Source organism: Lepus europaeus, chromosome 9 (genome assembly GCF_033115175.1).
Source record: "Lepus europaeus isolate LE1 chromosome 9, mLepTim1.pri, whole genome shotgun sequence".
Classification (NCBI taxonomy): domain Eukaryota; kingdom Metazoa; phylum Chordata; class Mammalia; order Lagomorpha; family Leporidae; genus Lepus; species Lepus europaeus.
In genome coordinates this window covers 31820378-31839059 of record NC_084835.1, presented here as the reverse complement: position 1 = coordinate 31839059, position 18682 = coordinate 31820378, and the positions used below count along the sequence as shown (strand labels likewise).

The window sequence follows — 18682 nt, the reverse complement described above, 5'->3', positions numbered from 1 at the left end:
AGACGACCTACTCCAGTATTATGACAATACCTCCCATACGGAGAATTTCTAGATAGTTTAACAGAAGTAAAAGGCAGCCCTGACCCTCCTTCCCAGTGCTGATCTTTCTGTTTTTCATATCTAATTGCACCGGCTAAGACTACAAGAACAATTCGGGCATATGCCTATGACCAATTTTAATAGGAATGCTCTCATTTTTGTTTACATACTAAGCTGACTATAAATTTCTGTTCTAACAAGTCAAGGACTTTGGTTTGCTCAGCAATCGTATGACTATTATCCAAGGGCTCAGGGGTACATTTTTAGGTATACTTGGTCTTTCTGTGTAACATAAATCTCTACTGAACAAAACATCTCACAAATGATGAAAATGAACCTTAACAAAAGTTAGGAGACTGTTCTTTTTTTTTCTTTAGCAGAAATAATAGCTTTTAAAACCATTAAACTATCTAGGGCTATTGTTTTAAGAGACCGAACACACTGAATTCAGGTGCTTGCCTACCTGGTAACCACAGTGAAGACATTGGGTTTGTTGGTAAAGGCCTCTTTCAGGCCAGGACCTTGGGCTTGGACTCGAGATGGCTGGCAGCCTTCAGTTACAGCCACTTTGAAGGGACTGTTCGGGATGGGCACATCATCATATGTCACCTCAACTACATGCAGGCCTGTTCAGAACAACACACAGAGACATATGCTTACGTACAAGTGACCTACTTCTCTGAAATAACACTCTTCAGGGTTTTACCTAGCATTCAAGGCTTGAGCTAGTCTATGTTATCTGTAAAAAACAAGTGAAAAACAAACAGGGGCCAGCACTGTGGTATGGCATGTAAAGCCTCTGCCTACAACGCTGGCATCCAATATGAGCACAAGTTTGTGTCATGGCTGCTCCATTTTTTTTTTTTTTTTTTAAGATTTATTTATTTATCTGAAAGTTGGAGTTACGCAGAGAGAGAAGGAGAGGCAGAGAGAGAGAGAGAGAGAGAGAGAGAGAGAGGTCTTCCATCCAAGGGTTCACTCCCTAGATGGCTGCGATGGCTGGAGTTGTGCCGATCCGAAGCCAGGAGTTCTTCTGGGTCTCCCAGACGGATGCAGGGGCCCAAGGACTTGGGCCATCTTCTACTGCTGTTCCAGGCCATAGTAGAGAGCTGGATTGGAAGTGGAGCAGCCGGGACTTCAACTGGCGCCCATATGGGATGCCGGCACTGCAGACAGTGGCTTTACCCGCTATGCCACAGCACCTGTCCCTGGCTGCTCCAGCTCTCTGCTAATGGCCAGAAAAAGCAGTGGGAAGATGGCCTAAGTGTCTGGGCCTGTATCACCCATGTGGGAGACCTAGACTGAAGCTTCTGGCTCCTAGCTTCAGCCTGGCCCAGTGCTGGCTGTTGCAGCCATCTGAGGAGTGAATCAGCAAATGGAAGACCTCTATGTCTCTCCCTCTCTGTAATTGTGACTTCCAAAACAAATAAATAAATCTTTTAAAAAAAATCAAAAACCTTAAATTTTTTTTAATTTAAAAGGCAGAGTTACAGAGAAAGGAAAAGAGAGAGAGAGATAATGTATCTGCTGGTTCACTGCCCAAATGGCCACAACAGCCGTGGCTGGGCCAGGCTGAAGCCAGGAGCCAGGAGCCAGGAGCCAGGAGCCAGGAGCTCTAGGTCTCCCACATGGGTGCAGGGGTTCAAGGACTTGGGCCATCTTCCACTGCTTTCCCAGGTGCATTAGCAGAGAGCTGGATTAGAAACAAAGCAGCCAGGTCTCAAATTGGTGCCCATATGAAAAGCTAGCATTGCAGGTGGAGGCCTAACTCGCCGCACCACACCACCAGCCCCAGTAATTTCGATTTTTTAAAAATACCAGCTACTTATGCTTGCCGCTCGCTTCACAGTCACATAATCAACCCCACACCTTGTCTCTACTCAAGTCAGTCATCCTCAACATAGTTCCCTGATCTGGGAAAACTCTGTGCAGGCGGTAGTCAAAAGACATACAGGGCCGGCACCGCGGCTCACTAGGCTAATCCTCTGCCTGCGGCGCCGGCACCCTGGGTTCTAGTCCCGGTTGGGGCGCCGGATTCTGTCCCGGTTGCTCCTCTTCCAGATCAGCTCTCTGCTGTGGCCAGGGAGGGCAGTGGAGGATGGCCCAGGTCCTTGGGCCCTGCACCTGCATGGGAGACCAGGAGAAGGCACCTGGCTCCTGGGTTTGGATCGGTGCAGTGCGCCGGCCGCAGCGGACACTTGGGGGATGAACCAACAGAAAAGGAAGACCTTTCTCTGTCTCTCTCTCTCTGTCTAACTCTGCCTGTCAGAAAAAAAAAAAAAAAAAAAAAAAAAAGACAAAAAGAAACCCATGATCTGGAACAAAAAGACTGAAAATGTTCATACCAGAATATTTATAGAGATCATATATCTAGGTAATAGGTGCTTTTGTTTTTTCTTTATGCTTGTCTGATTTTAATTTTTTCATAAGTCCTAATATTGAAGAAAGTGTTATGTAAAAACATTGTACCTGTGATGACCCTATAACCTTTGGTGAGGCTGAGGCCAAGCTCCTGCCCACTGATCACACAGTGCGATGAGCAAGCCTAGTGACAAGTGGTTAGGTAGGCCACTGGGGAGAGAAACTCTCACGTTTCCCTCTCACTGTGTACCTGGGAATGGGTCAGCAGCCACCATCAGGAGGAACCACCCAAGTCCAGCTCTGAATAAGGGTCGTGTCCAAGGACGGGGTGACTCACCTTTCTCAAAGGGTGTGTACTCCACTTGGTAGGTCCCATCCGCATTGTCGGTGACAAAGCACTCGGTGGAGGCCCCCGAGGGGTTGGCAATGTGGGCCTTGATGTGGTCGCCCCCTACCTGGGTCAGGGGCCGCGAGTCCACAGTGAAATCAGTGGTGGCTTCTCGAAACACATCTGTAGACAACCACACAGATAAGAACGTCACCAAAACCTGTCACCCAGAAGCCAACCCCAGAACCAAGGTCCTCCCTGCTTCAGAAAGCAGCAAATCCAATTTCAGTGACAGCAAACAACTGGTCTCCCGGACTCTCAAAATCCACAGTATTGACCTACTTACTGCCTAAAGCAGTCCCTTCCAGGCTGCTCTCGGTCACGTGACATCACATCCAGTGGCACAAAGGTGGGGCACCCAGGACAGGTTAAAGGATGAAGACCGACTTGCTCTGTGACATGTGTGGAGTCAGCCAGCACCACGTCTTAAACCCTTCTTCTGTAAGGGTCAACCAGGGGCATGCTGAGTTTCCACACACAAACTGAGATGTCTGACTTTGCCACAATACTTGGAAATCTGCTGATGATACTGGCTGAGCAGTGGGAGCACTGGAAACACAGTGCTGGTCCCCACGCTCTGGTCTCCTCCTAGCCCCTCCCTGAAGCACAGGGCCGAAGTGGGCGTCTTCTCACACCCACAAGGCCCCCGGTGGCTAAGTCTGCAGCTGGTGCTCTGGGATTTCTGGTGCCCCAAGTCCCATCTTCTTTTATGAAACCTACCTTTTCCTTCTATTCCAGGACCAAAGACTTTGACCCTGCTGGTGTCCACAGTGGGCTCCACCTTAACCCGGGCAGGGAAGTGTGGCACAAGCTCGCCGCCATACTTCATAGTCAGCGTGTACATGCCGGCAGTCAGAGGCATGTAGGTCACCGCATACGTGCCATCTTTGTTGTTCTGAATTGAGACTTCAGCTCTGGCTCCTGAGTCCGAGACGGCTTCCAGGCCCAGTGTTCCAGGCCCTGCCTCCGAACAGTCAACGCTAAGGAGCCCAGCTTCCCCCACTTTCCCACGCTCAAGCCCCGGTCCTGATGCCATGACCTTGGAGGGGTCAAAGGGCATATCAATGTCAGCTTTGAAGGGTGACCCAGGTATGTGGACTTCTTCAAACAGAATGTTGACAAAGTATTCCCCAGGTTTCGTGGGAAGGTAAGACACAGAGCAGGTCCCGTCACCATTGTCGGAGCATTCGATTTTGGCTTCGCATGGACCCTCCACGGTTAGGCCCAAACCTCCAGTGCCAGCTCCTTTGGTATCGATGGTGAACTCGGCAGGTCGGCCCACCAGACCACCTTTAAGTCCAGGACCGTGGGCCTTCACCTTTGGAACAAAGAATAAGTTAGACTCCACCTAGTGCTGCTATTGCCATCAGACCGAAGAGCAGCTCAAGGAGGCTGTCCTTCTCCCTGGGGACCCATCCTGCCACACACATGCACCCACCCGCAAGCTTTGCTGTAGCTACCATACTAGGGTACTTCAACAAGTCTGTGCGAAATGCATGTCACAAAAAAAAAACATGCATGGGCAGCAAAAAAAAAAAAAATTTTTTTTGCATCAAAATAAACGTTTAATTCCATTTTTCATGAACTTTTTTGAAGTATCTTCATATAGTCCAAGCTACAAATAGCCAAGAACCCAATTACCGACTGGGAGGCAAAGAAGAGAGGCGTAGCCCTCATTAGCAAAGAGCAGGAAACGAGACAGAAACCCGACTCTCTTCCCTCCTGCCACGCGCTGCTCCTCTGAACCACAGGACTGAACTTGAACATCCGGCCAGCAAACACACCTGGGTTTCCCTGCAAGGAGTCTCACAGAAGGGCTTTCTTGCTGAGGCTTTGGCTGCTACACCCAACTCAACAAAATTCTGTGCAATAAAAAACTCAACTGGGGATGGGTGTTCAGCACCATTTAACTGGTTAAGATGCTGCTTGTGAGGCCCACATTCCTTACTGGAGTGCCCAGTTCAAGCCCTGGCTCTACCATTTCCCATCAGGTTTCCTACTAATGTGCATACTGGGAGGCAACAGGTAGTGGCTCTAGTACTGGGTTGCTGCTACCCCACAGGAGATCCATGTGGCTTCAGTCTGGCCGAGGCCTGGTTGTTACAGGCATTTGGGGAATGAATCAACAGATGGAAGATCTCTATTTGTCTGTCAGTATCTCTGCCTTTCAAATAAAACTGAAAATAAGTAAACACACACAACCATAAAAACTAAACTGTTTTTCATAAATAAAGAGGGGGTAGGCATGGTGATAAAACGGGTTAAGTGGCTGCTTTCGACACCAGGGTCCCATAACAGAGTGCCTTGGATCAAGTCCTGCCTCCGCTGCTGATCCAACTTCCTGCTGATGCACTGGAAGGCAGCAGGAAAAGGCCCAGGAAGTTAGGTTCCTGCCATTCACCTGGGATGTTGTTGGAAGTTCCTGGATCCAGACTTTGGGCCTGGCTGAGCCTCAGCTATCGCATGCATTTAGGGAGCAAATGTGCAGATGGAAGATGCCTCTGTCTGTCACTCTGCCTTTTAAATAAATAAATAAAACTTAAAAAACAAAAATAAAAAGAGAGTGATGAGGCTTTCCACTCTGATTCAGTTTTACAGCATCCACAGCATTTACACTTTTAGAAAAATACACCAAAGTCCTCAAGTCGCAGCTCACTAGGAAGAAACTCCAACAAGCACACACACGTTCATGCTACACTATTACAGCTTCGGAAAGGTGAGCTCATTCTGTGTTCCAGACACTGGGCTGCAGCATCACATTTGCTACCTGGACTCAGACTTGTGGCTGCCTTTGGAGTGGATACCATTATTACACAAACAAATGAAGGAAAAGGACTCCAAGACAGGGAGACAGAGACAGGGAATCCCATGCCAAAGTCTTGCAGGAAGAGAGTGCAGGGGAGGGCAGGAGTGTGACCCAGCAGCACAGGGGACCCTTCAGCCTTAACTATAGGAGGACAAGCATCACCCATCAAGTTGGCGTCCATCACAAAGTTGGTGAAAGCTTTCACAACAGTGGGTTACTTTCTCGAACAAAAACAAAAGCTGACCTTGGTAGGATCTGGTGGTAGTGAGGCTTCCAACGTGTAGGGGCTCCCAGGTATAGGGTGTCCATCGTAGGTCACATCTACGGCATACAAGCCCTCCTCCCGAGGGATGAACTTGGCCGTGCTGCTCTCCCGGCCTGCCACAGGCGCCAGGAGGCACTGCACGACCTTCCGCAAGGGGCTCAGGATTGTCACGTCCAGCTTCCCCTGGCCTCCTGCCCCCCTGGTGTCGATGGTAAACTCCTGATCCTGCCCAACTTCGACCCCTGGAAAAGGGAGAGAAGCCAGAGTGAGGAGCTGCCTGTTTGCAGCAGCAAGAACAACCAGGAGCAGGGCAGGGATGGCTCCTTAGATCTTGGGACTTAGACTCTAAAGAACAGGCAAAACCGAGTAAGAATGCCCATTCCAGCCTCGGTAACGACCTCACTATGGTGATCATGGCAGTAGCTGTCGCTTCCTTGTGGCTGAACACACACAGCACAGCATCTGCTTGGACATTCTCCAGCAATGGCTTGAACAGGCAGCCCAACGGAGGCACAGGGAGGTGAGTGGAATGTGACCAGCGGGCCACAAAGCTGGGACACTGATCTAAACTGATCTGACCCCACGATCGGCTTTGCTGGCCAACAGTTATGATGTGCCATGCTCCTTTTTTCTGTACTTACTTTTGATGCTGATTTTATATCAAAACAACCCCCCAGAAATCAACATTGTATTCACTAATTCTTGGCAAGAACTAATTCCTATAGCCACTTACTCCGCCCCAAACCCCACCCCCCAAGAAGGCAAAAGTTAGGGTGCTGCAGCAAGTCCTGAGAACCGACTGTATTGTGATAGTTTTTGAAAGAGCTTTGCCAAGCAGGGCCGTAGTTTTTGAAAGAGCTTTGCCAAGCAGGGCCGCAGGAAACTTAAGTGTTGTATTTGACAAAAACAGGGAAAAGACTTTAACCAAAACAAAAGCACTGAGAACACAGGGCCCCACCACAACCCAGGGAAATCCTGACTCTGGCAAGATGAACACAGCCGAACCACAGGCAAAGGAGGTCTTGGAGCCCTATGTTCCCAAGGCAAAGAGGCTCTTCCTAATTGGCACTGGGCCTTTCCTGTTCTGGAGGCGAAACTCCCGGTGTCTAGGGGAAAGGCGTGAAAGGAGACACGTGAGAGACTTGGGAAGTGACTGTTCATGTGCCTGGAGCCACTGCCGCCAGCCAGGAGCTCCAGAGCCTCTCAAACTGGGAGCTATCCTTTGTTCCCAGGCTGTGCATTAGGGTCACTGGCCAAGGAAGTGGCTGGTCTAAGGTGCTGCCAAGACCCTGGAGAAACACAAGGGCACACAGGCCTTCCCTGGGTGGGGGATAGGCCCTTGCCCTGCTAAGTTGATGGCCGTAAAACCAGGTGAATGTGTGCCACTGAGTGCCATCCAGTCTGGGAGCACCTAGCAGTTAACATTGATGAGTAGGACCTGGGTGCAAATGACTTCCCTGACACACAGCTGACTTAAGAGACCACGGGCACAGCGAGGTGACTCTAATGCAAAGTGAGCAATGCCAGCTGTTCTCCACGGGCCTGTGGGTGTACACAGCTGCAGAGGGAAGGTCTGCATGGGGAGCAAGCAAACTGACACTCTTGGCTGACCCCAGCAGGGAGGAGAGGGGATGAGTGAAATGGATCAACTCTGAACTGTCACATGTTTAGAGGAACAATGTCTTATTTGTGTTAAAAAATAACTTCTACAGGTTTGTGACTATCTGAAGTTGAGTGACGTGTATATCAGTATTTGTATGTACTACTTTATTTTTGTATGTTTGAAATTCTCCATAATAAGAAGACTTAAAAACCTAAAATAAATTAAATGAGCTGATACTAGCGAGGCCCTTTACTCAGCTGAATATTGGGATGGGGCCTTTCGGTCATGGTTCCTGAGGGCCTGAGAGTCAGGTTTGATGGTCAGCCTTCCCGTGGGTTTGGTTGTGAAGAATAGTTGCTAACATTAGAAGCTCATCAGAAATCCACAAGCCCCAGCTTCTCCTTAGATGCAAACTTCCCACTGTGATGCCAGCAATTCCTAACTGTGGGCTAGTCTCCAACTTCTTAGCTCCTATGAACCTAAGGTCTTGAAAACTACTACCTCCCCCATTGTACAGATGAGAAGGCTGAGGCTTGGTGGCATTAAGTGGCAGGCAAGGTCAAAGAGCTATTTTACAGCCTGGCCCTAATTCACTTCCAAGTCTGTCCAGCTGCAAAGCCTCAACACAGAAATTTGCTCCTCCGTAAATTCCGTCTCTAGAAAGAAATCCACCGGGCAGCCAGTCTGGGGGTCTCCAATGCCCCACCCCTCCCTGCATCCTGACACTTACTATTTTCCAGCCCGTGAATTTTGATCTTGCTCAGATCCAGCGGAGCAGCAACACCCACGGTGAAGGGGCTCTTCGGGATGGGATCACCACCATAAGTCACCAGCACCTGCATGCTGCCCTGGAATAAGACAGAGAACCGGGCAGAGCATGGGTACCAGCCTACTCACTGGGTATATCCGAGTCTGGGGTCTGAACCCCATAAACCCCCCCAAGGGGACTTGACTCCAGTGTATTTAAAAAGCATCTCAGATCTGTTTCTTTGTGCTTTTGACCATATGGCAAGAACAGTGAAACAGAGTAACTAAGAGCAGCTCAGAACAAGGACAACACATGCATTTATTCACTCCAACACCGTGCTATCTGCTTTTACCACTTCATCCAATCTCAAAACAGTCCCTAGGGGGTAGTTTCTACTGTCATCGCCATTCTTCTGAGAAATGACTCAGAGAGATAGAGGAACCTGGCCCCCAGTCACACACCGGAAGTGAGAAATAGGCTTTACTCCCACAGCACTCAAACACACATGCAACCCAGCCTTGGTTATAGCACCTGGGCCCTGGCCTTCTAAGCAAATGGAATCATTTCTTCCATGTCCTGGGAATGGCTTGAAAGTGATCAGGCTGCAAAAGGTACTTGCAGGAGTTCACCTGGCTGGAGCTATTCTAGAATTAATCTGTACAGCATCTGAACTGCTGTTTCTAGGTGGAGGGAAAAAAAGCTCTAAGTGTGAAAGCTATCTGTGCCCAAGGGGTTAGCAGGCATCTTTGTGGTAGCCCAGGTAGTGGCACAGCATGGCCCTGTATGCTGCTCTCCCATGGGCCCTGAGAGAGCTGGCTGCCTCTCTCCGCAGTCAGCTGTCTCTTCCCTCCAACACAAGACTCCTTGAAAGCCCTCGGCTATCCCAGTGTTGTCTTAGTAGATCTGTGTTCCAGGCAAGCACATTGTAAGAGGGGATGGGGAGAGGAGAGCGAGCGATGGATTCCCCTGGCACCCGGCAGGCTCGCCAGCCCTAGGCCTTGTGGAGAGCTATGGCTGATCAAGTGTTAAAAGGGCTCAGCTTCAGGCCTGTGTATATTTTCTCACATTCCTTTTGTAATAAAGGAGGGGAAAAAGCCAAGAAAACAAACTGGTTGCATCAATGAAGAGGGAAGGATTGATTTTCCAGGATTTTTTTGTTTTTGCACTGCACACAGAACCAGCTGGTCCCCTGCCTCAAGGATATAACATTTTATGATACAATGTTCAGAGGTCAAATCCAACAGAGCTGGGAGCTGGCCAAGGGGCAGGAAAGGTCCCCTCTTTGTAATGTCAGAGGACTGAGTTGCAACTTCAACCACCAGGGCATTCCCAATGTGCTCTCCAATCCATGCCCAGGCCCCGAACTCCTGCAGGGGCAGCGAGGTGGATTCAAAGAATAACCTAAGGTCCTGGAAATCCCATCCCCTTCCACCCCAACCACCATGAGCTTTCAGCTCACTTCTATGACGCGTTCAAGGAGAGAAGGAAAGTCCTCTTTCAGTTAAACCCACACATCCCATAAAACAAACTATGTTCTCATTGCTAGTCATAAAAGCAATACAAAAACGCGGATAGGAAATTAACTCCATCTTAAAAAAATCCCAACAAGGGAGCCGGGAAAAATCACAGAGATTTACACCTCCAGTGCCGACTGCGTTTTAAGCTTCCCAGGAGACTCACAGCTGAAAAATGGGCTGTGCTCGTCCCCACAGGGCTGTGCAGGCGGGGCTGTCTGGGCAGTGAGCCCCTGAGCATTGCCCCAAGATGTGGCTGCCTGTGGGACAGCTTCCTGCTCCTTCTAGCTGCGCTGAGACCTGAGTTGCCTTCAGCAAAACACACAGATGCAAGACACTGACCCAGCAGCTCAGTGAATGCCCGGCCATCTCAATCACGCCCACTTCAAGTTAGGATTTCCTGATGGTGCCAGAGTAGCCCGGTGCGGCTTCTAGGTGATAGTGCTCTTCTTGACACAGCTGCTGCCACAGGCTTCTCAAACGCAAAGACCTGGGGAAGCACCTGCCGCTCTGCATCATCTCAAGCCTTGGTTCAACCTTTGGTAGGGTCCTCAGGCCTAACCAAGTCCACTCCACCAAGGCAAAAAAGCTCTGACCACTGTGTCCTGCTGCGGACGAACACGTGAACCTGCCGTGCCTACTGCTTGTCCCCTACAGGCAGGTCAGCACCTGCAAACTGTCACTCAGGGGCCCTGCAGGGAGAGCAGCAGCCCCAGAGGTGTAAGGGAGCACAGTTGGCCATCCAGCGCCTGATGACCAGGCATGTGGTGCTGTGGGAAAGTGGCCCACTGAGCCAGGCACCTCTGTGCCTACACACAAAAATACAAAGCAGCTGCCTTTCTGGAACCTTCCAGCCTATTATTCCCTGAAACCACACCAGGACACAGCTGTTGGGGCTGACCCAGGCCTCTTAACCACATCCAAGAATACAGCTCCAAAGGTTTGCTTCATTACCCCCATCTTGAGCTCCCAGCTGCTCCTCAGGAAAGAGTTCAAAGGCAGAGGAGGCGGCGCCAGCCCACTCTTCCTGCCACTCATGTCCCTAGGTCAGTTCTGCCTGCTATCAAGCTGCTCATCGACTCCTTCCAGTCACTGATCCACATCAAGCACCTGTCGCTCTAGGGCCAGTGCTTGAGAGTGGAGCTGGGAAGACATACGGGGGACATGATATCCTATCCCCAGGGAGCTCCCAGACCAAGAGCACAGATGCCATTGGTTTTCTCTGCTAGGCAGAAACTGCAAAATTGCAGTTTCAAGGTATGGAGAGAACTGGCAACAAAGATGATGTCAACCCAGTGCTCCCAGGGGCAAGGTGCCCACCTGCTCGGGACCAATAGCAAGAAAATAATTATCTACCTGCTAGGGAGCAGCCTGGTGAGGAAAGGAAGCTGCATCTACCAAAGTCTCTGTGTCACCGTTACTAACAAGGAACCCAACTTCAGGATTAAAAACATCATCATGGAAAGGAGCAGCTCTGGCGATAAGAGGCCATGCTTATTCCACGGCAGAAACCGGAACTGCCCACAAAATGAAAAGGCGACCCACAGAGTGAGAGAAAATATTTGCTGATCCTTTAGCTGATAAAGGATGAATATGCAGAACGTGCAGTCAACTCCTAAAACTCAACACACTCACAGAAAAAGCAAATCTGATTCCAAACAAAGAGGATACAGGGGTAGAGACGCACAGGTGACCTGGTGTTCAGCACGGTGAGTTGTCAGGGACATGAAATCAAAACCATGGTCAGATACTGCTTTATGCTCATCAGCACGGCTACTATGAACAGACCAGAAGATAAGAAAGGTCAACAAGGGTGCGGACAAACTGAGAGCTGTGTGCACTGCTGGTGGGCATACAAAACGGGATGGCTGCTGTGCAAAACAGTGGACTAGTTTCTCAAGGAACCAAAAACAGGTTGGTCCTGTGACTCAGCAGTTCCACATCTGGGTATGTACCCCAAAGAACTGAAAGCAGGGACTCAGAGACTTGCATGCTCGCAGCCAGAGCAGCACTGTTCACACCAGGCAAAAGGGGGAAGCAAGCTGAGCGGTTATCGGTGGATGGACGGAAAAGAGAAGGTGGTATCTTCATACAATGGAGTATGACTCGGCCCTAGGAGGGAACAAGACACATGAGACAACAAAGAGTACCCTGGATGACACTACGTGTCAGACACAAAAAGACAAATTCCAAATGATTAAACTGATTGGTACTTAGAGTAGTGAAATTCATTGAGACAGGAAGTGGAATGGGGGATGCCAGGGGCTGGGACGAAGGGGAATGGAAGTCTCCTGCAGCACCGAGTGTGGGGTTTCAGTTTTATAAGATGAAAAGGGTTCTGATGATGGATGGTGGTGATGACAGTACAACAATATGAATGAACTCAACACCTCTGAACCGCACATTTAAAAACAGATAAGATGGGGACCAGCACTGTGGCTTAGCAGGGGAAGCTGCCGTCTGCAGTGCCGGCATCCTATATGGGCACAGGACCCAGCTTCCAATCCAGCTCTCTGCTCTAGCGTGGGCAAGCGGTTGAAAACGGCCCAAGTCCTCGGACCCCTGCACTAGCATGGGAGACCCAGAAGAAGCTCCTGGCTCCTGCCTTCAGATCGGTCCAGCTCTGGCCATTGCAGTTATCTGGGGAGTGAACCAGCGGATAGAAGACCTCACTCTGTCCGTCTCCCTCTCCCTCTCTCTCTCTGTAGCTCTGCCTTTCAAATAATAAATCTGGGGAAAAAAAAAAAAAAGATAAGATGGGGCAGCATTGTGGTATAGCGGTTTAAGTGCTGCTTGTGAGGCCAGCATCCCATAGCAGAGTGCTGGTTAGAGACTTCTTGGCTGCTCCATTTCCACTCCAGCTCTCTGCTAATGTATCTGCAAAGGTGGTGGATGTTGGCTCCAGTGTTTGGGACCCTGCTGCTCATGTGGTAGAACCGGATGGAGTTCCTGGCTCCTGGCTTGCCTAGACCTGCCTGTGGTGGCCATTTGGTGAGTGAACCAGTGGAAGGAAAAGCTCTCCTTTTCTGTCACTCTCCCTCTCTCTGGATTCCAAATCTTTGAATATTTTTTAAATGGGTAAGATAGTAAATTTTGTGTTTTATCTATTTCATAATTTAAAAATTTGGGCAATAAAAAAGGCAGCATAAGAGGAAGCAAGTCTGATGATTAACAGGTCACAAGTCTGGGGCTGGCGCTGTGGAACAGTGGGTTGAAGCCCTGGCCTGAGGCGCCAGCATCCTATGTGGGCACTGTTTCTAGTTCCGGTTGCTCCTCTTCTGATCCAGCTCTCTGCTATGGCCTAAGAAGGTAGTGGAGGATGGCCCAAGTCGTTGGGCCCTCCATCAGCATGAGAGACTTGGAGAAAGATCCTGGCTCCTGGCTTTGGATCAGCGCAGCTCTGGAGGTTGCGGCCATCTGGGGAGTGAACCAGTGGATGGAAGACCTCTCTCTCTGTCTCTACCTCTCTCTGTAACTCTACCTTTCAAACACTAAAAATAAATCTTTCAAAAAAGAAAAAAAAAAAAAAAAAAAAAGATCAGACTTGTAACGAGACGGGCAGAATCCAGCCCAGCAAACCCATCCTGGAGCCAGGGGAGTTCTCAGAGACCTCCTCTGCAAGGATGTGCCAGACGGAAAGCCAACGGGACACCTCCACGACACTCCCACCCTCACTGTACCCCTCAGCCTGCCACCAGGCTCTGGCCGGCAACTCGCTGAGCCCGCCCGGCTAGTGTTCTGAGCAGCACCTCTGCAGGAAGCACTGGCCTTCGGCAAGAACATGGAGCTCCCCACACGGTGGGACGCTCCCCCCAAGAACACAGGCATCTCTGAGGCGCAGGACAAGTGCCGAATGCGGCCTTTTGTGCCAGCACGTCTGCTCGCCAGAGCCTGGAGGTGTGAACACGAAGGCAAACAGGATCTTACACAAACATAATGGGTGCAGCGTTTCAGCTCAACAAGATGAAAAGAGTTACAGAATGAACTGAGGGACTACCTCCAGGGACACACTTAAACGTGGTACGAATGTGTATTTTACCGCAATAAAAATAATAAATTAGAAAAAAATGTTAAACAAATAAACATAGCCTTGTACAGAGATGGTAGAATGTGCAGGCCTTTACTGCCTAAAATAATCCCAGTAAGCCGGCCTGGACCGCAGGCTCTGTCTGCATTCCTGCATTTCATAAAGGGGAACGATTTGTTGCCATCAGCGGTGCTGTGGGCCTTGGGGACTGAGAAAACTTGGCTCTCTGAGAAAAGACCCCACTGTAACACCTCGTAAAAAGAGGAAACTAAGCTAGAGGGGCCAACAAGGCCAAACAAAGAAGGCGTGGGAGTCCCTGATAGGTGAGTAATTAACAAAAGACCAGCAGGCAGCTGGGAGGAAGGGAGGGAGATGGATGGGGAGGGGAGGGAGGGAGAGTGGGAGTAGGGGAGCGAGTAAGAGAGAAAGGTAGGGGGCTGCCATTTTGATGCAGTGGGTTAAAAGCAGCTGTCTGCGACATCACCATCCCATATGAGTGCCCGGCTATTCCACTTCTGATCAAGCTCCTGACAAATACACTTGAGAAAGAAATAGCAGATGGCACAAGTACTTGGGCTCCTGCCACCCATTTAAGAAACCTGGGTGGTGTTCCAGGTTCCTGGCTTCCACCTGGCCCAGCCCCAGTCATTGTGGCCATTTGCAGAGTTAACCAGTAAATGCAAGATGTCTGTCTGTCTGTCTCTCTCTCTCTCTCTGTGTAACTATTCCTTTCAAGTAGATAAATAAGTATTTTTAAAAATAAAAGACATTTGGTCTCAAATCTCAAGAACTCAGCAATTCTCCGGACAGAATCCTAAGTGGAGGTGGAGACAGGAGATTAGCTTCCTGTGTGTTCCTGGGAATCCCGCAGCCTTCCCTAAAGAACCCAGAGGGCCCTCCGTTAGTGCTCCCAGAGATCTTCTGGGGAACACATGGAGCAGCACCTGTTACAGCCCTGGTTGTTCAAGGCACAGTGCTGCTGCCCGGAAGGGGCCTGGCTGGGCACCCGCAGGGCCAGGAGTGACGAGGCCCCTACCTGCTGGGTGGGTGTGTACTTCACAGTGTGAGAGTAGTCATAATTATCGATGATATCCAACTCCTTCACCGCGTTACCAGGAAGAGGGCTGCTGAACTGCACGTCGAGTGGGGCCTTCCCAGCGCCCTTCGTGTAGACGGTGAAGTGGGTTGGTTTCCCGTTTTCCACACCTAGAAGGAGACAGGTCGACTGAGCGGTTTCACTTTTAGAACCAGTCAGGCAGGTTCACTCCTCATAGCAAACCCACAGCACAGGGAGAGCAATGCCCTGGACACAGGGCAGAACAGGTGCAGCTCACGGAACAGGTGGAGATGAGTATCCTCCAGGCCTTAGCCCAAACATGCCCAGAGCCACTGGCCCGCAATAGCCCAGGAGGACAGCCTCTTACCTGTTTTGCTGAGCCCTGGGCCTTCTGCCTTCACTTTGCTGGCGTCGTGGGAAGGATCGACTTTCACCCTGAAAGGACTGGCGGGGATTTCCTGTGGCAGAGACACTGTCTCAGAAGGACAGGCCCCTGGAGCCCCTACCAGAGCTCAACCTTCTGCCCAAACGCCCAGGTGAACCATGGTACCACATCTACAGTAGTGGCTGGGAGCAAACTTGTGATACTGACAGCCAAGGCCTCACACCCTCACATCATAGCAGGCGAGGGCCACCTCAGGCTGCCCACCAGAGCCTGGACCCCCAGTCTTACAAACCAAACTGGAAATTGTGAGCCTTTGACACTACTCATTGGGTACTTAGGAATAAAAAATTGCTACTAAGAATAAAACTAAAAATGATGATAAGATATGTGGTCAAAGAGAAGAAATGTTCTCCAGAGACAGTCTGAGTTACAGTTCAGGGAATGTAAGGAAGTGATTAAAACAGAACAATTATAATTAAAATTCTTCAGAAAGAATTCTGCAGACTGTCAGAAGAAAGGCAGGATAGGTTACTTGGATGGCATCAACTCGAGATCACAACCCGTAGGTACAGGATGTTCTCCTGAGGTCTCTATTTCCATGTTAACATGGAACCAACAAGACTTCAAGACTGCCTGTTTCAAGGTGCTGTTCACCCTATCCTCACCATCACACACCTCAAACTTCCAAACACCTCTCTCTATGGTGGAAGCCCGAGGGTGGAGGCCAAAGTCATTGCTCCAAAGAGGTCACATTTCGGTTGAAACTTAGTGAATGTTTACAACAACCCAGTCAGTCTCTTTCCAGAGCCCTGGATACAACACCTTTTGTTAGAAAGTGGTAAAACTTTAGTGCTGGGGAGTGGTTTCCCTTGTTGGTTTCAAGGAACCTGATACAAAACCACTGAGTCAAGTTCACAAAACACCGTCCTATTACTAAAAAACCAAAAAGGAAATATTCACAAGTGGCCAGAGAGAACCCAGCCCACTCCGCCCAGGCCTCCACACACACCTGAGATGCAAAGAGAACTTTGATCGTGTATCGTCCAGCAGCTGGAGGCACATATTTGACAGTAAACGTGTCGTTGGCATTGTGAATAATGTCAAAATCCACATCTTCCTCATCCTCACTCAACACCCGGGCATCACACTTTATGCCAACGCTGACATCACCTGGAATGGACCAGCTAATTAGCAGCAGCTTACAAGAAACAGCTTGTCCTGCACAATCACTCGCAGCTCAGGCTGACACCCCAAGAAAGCGCCTGGGAGTATTCCAGTAAGGAGCCTGAGAGAGGGATGGGTAAGTGAGGGCTCTGGGAAAGGCATGGAGGATTGGCACAGATATCACCGAGGAACTGACACACAGGCTCTCTGGTGAGCCGCTACCCTCCACCCTCCCCACACAACAACAATCACTGCGTTGGATGAAGCGGCTTCTCACCTTCCCCAGCCTCAGTGCAGTCCACTGTGAAGTGGGTGGGCTCATTTGCCTTCAGACCACTTCTCTCCACGCCTGGCCCAAACACTTTGACCTTCTGCGGATGGCTACCTTGCCCGATGTTGACCTAGAGAAGACACACAGAAAGTTACTAAGCTCTTCTCTACTTGGACCCAGTAAAACACCTAGGAAAACACTGGTATAAATAGTCATTCAGGGCAGTCTGCAGCACTCAGATATCCAGGCCACTCGATCATTCAAGAGCTAACAAGAATGGGTTCTTTCCATACAGCCAAGTTAACACTGGGCATGGAACCCAGATATGGCAAATGATCAAGTTTTTTCATATAACAGCCGAGATCCTGCCTTCAACCTACCCGGAAGGGGCTCTGCGGGATGCTCACACCTCCCCAGACCACAGCGATGGTGTGCTTGATGGCCTTAACTGGGGTGTAGGAGCAAGCATACGTGCCGTCCATGCGGCTCTTCATCTGGATGTCAATGGGCTGGCCTTCCCCATCCTGCAAAAGAGTCAGACGTGACCCTCACATTGTGTCCATCAAAGGTGATCACCATGGCCTTCCAAGACAGCCAGGTCACTGCTTACTTAGCCAACAAAACTTCACAGAGCCACCACAGCATGCCACAGTGTCACAACACAGTAACAAAACATTACAATTATTGTTGATTATTAACAACAAATAGCCCTGGGTAGCTATGGCCACACAATGCTTCTTAATTTTAATTTCTGCACTGAAGTCCTTTGGCCAAATTCAACTTAATTAAAAGTAGATATTTTAAAACATTTTAAAAAGTCTTGCTTGCAAACTTCCCATTGTGGTTTAAGCAGCTTCCATCACATGAAAAGACATTATAGGGCCGGCTCACTAGGCTAATCCTCTGCCTGCGGCACCGGCACCCCGGGTTCTAGTCCCGGTTGGGGCGCCAGATTCTGTCCCGGTTGCTCCTCTTCCAGATCAGCTCTCTGCTGTGGCCCGGGAATGCAGTGGAGGATGGCCCAAGTGCTTGGGCCCCTGCACCCGCATGGGAGACTGGGAGGAAACACCTGGCTCCTGGCATTAGATCGGCGCAGTGCGCCGGCCGTAGCGGCCATTTGTGGGGGTGAACCAACAGAAGGAAGACCTTTCTCTCTGTCTCTCTCTCTCTCACTGTCTAAATCTGCCTGTCAAAAAAAAAAAAAAAAAAAAGACATTATAGGTCATGTGAAAAATTAAGTTTTGTTTCTACAGAATACAAATCATAAACATGTGCATTTCATTTAATTCTCACATGCCCCCAAGAGACACTATTCTCATCTCCAGCATGTACTTGAAGAAACTGAGGAGCAGATGGACTGAGCAACTTCCCATTACATAGGCAGATCTTGTCACCTGACAATTACCTGCCTAGGTGGCCTGTGGAAATTTACCTGAGCAAATATCTTCAATGGAGCTTTTCCTGCATCCTTTGGATCCACAGTGAACTCAGCTGGGTTGTTGACGATGCACCCAGATTTCTCCAAACCTGGCCCATATGCTCGAACCTAGGGCAAAAGGCCAAAATGGTACTCTCCATCTGATGCCCCAACCAAACCCCTATATGAAGAATGGAGGGAGAGCAAAATGCTCAAGTTTGCTATAACTTGGAAATAAATAGTACCTGTCAGTAGCCTCTCATGAGGGAGAAAACTCTCTCAAACCAGGGCCAAACAAACCCAGGCTCCCTGCTACATTCTGAGCTGACAGAGGGCCAACAGGAACTGGGCAACCACACCCAGCTGTAATGTGCTCACTTTGAGAGGACTCAGAACCTTTATCAGTCTGCAGCTCCACAGAGCAAAAGACTAGCAGCTGGCCAAAGAGGAGCAGCTGCCAGTCGGGACTGGTGATAGTCAATGCACAGCTGCCTGTAGGGGTCCACAGCACACAGTGGGTGTGGGACACTTCCCATCAGCCAGGTTGGCTCAGACTTGATGCTTGCCATTGCTCCTATTTAAAAGAAAGGGATCTGGGGAGTAACTACCTTTACCTATAGAGCATTTTTAAACAATA

General features: G+C 49.7%; 1 protein-coding gene across 5 annotated transcripts in view; it reads right to left on the bottom strand.

The window, feature by feature from the left end:
- FLNB (filamin B) overlaps positions 1–18682 on the bottom strand; it is a 154505-nt gene that overhangs the window by 42651 nt on the left and 93172 nt on the right. For all 5 annotated transcript variants that reach the window (XM_062201154.1, XM_062201158.1, XM_062201155.1 and 2 more), the window contains exons 13-23: positions 18061–18174; positions 17009–17152; positions 16635–16758; positions 16203–16363; positions 15176–15266; positions 14788–14957; positions 8193–8310; positions 5839–6101; positions 3509–4106; positions 2738–2911; positions 503–665 (exon numbers count right to left, since the gene is read on the bottom strand). In XM_062201154.1, the coding sequence (XP_062057138.1) occupies positions 503–665; positions 2738–2911; positions 3509–4106; positions 5839–6101; positions 8193–8310; positions 14788–14957; positions 15176–15266; positions 16203–16363; positions 16635–16758; positions 17009–17152; positions 18061–18174 (2120 nt within the window). The remainder of the gene's footprint in view (positions 1–502; positions 666–2737; positions 2912–3508; positions 4107–5838; positions 6102–8192; positions 8311–14787; positions 14958–15175; positions 15267–16202; positions 16364–16634; positions 16759–17008; positions 17153–18060; positions 18175–18682) is intronic.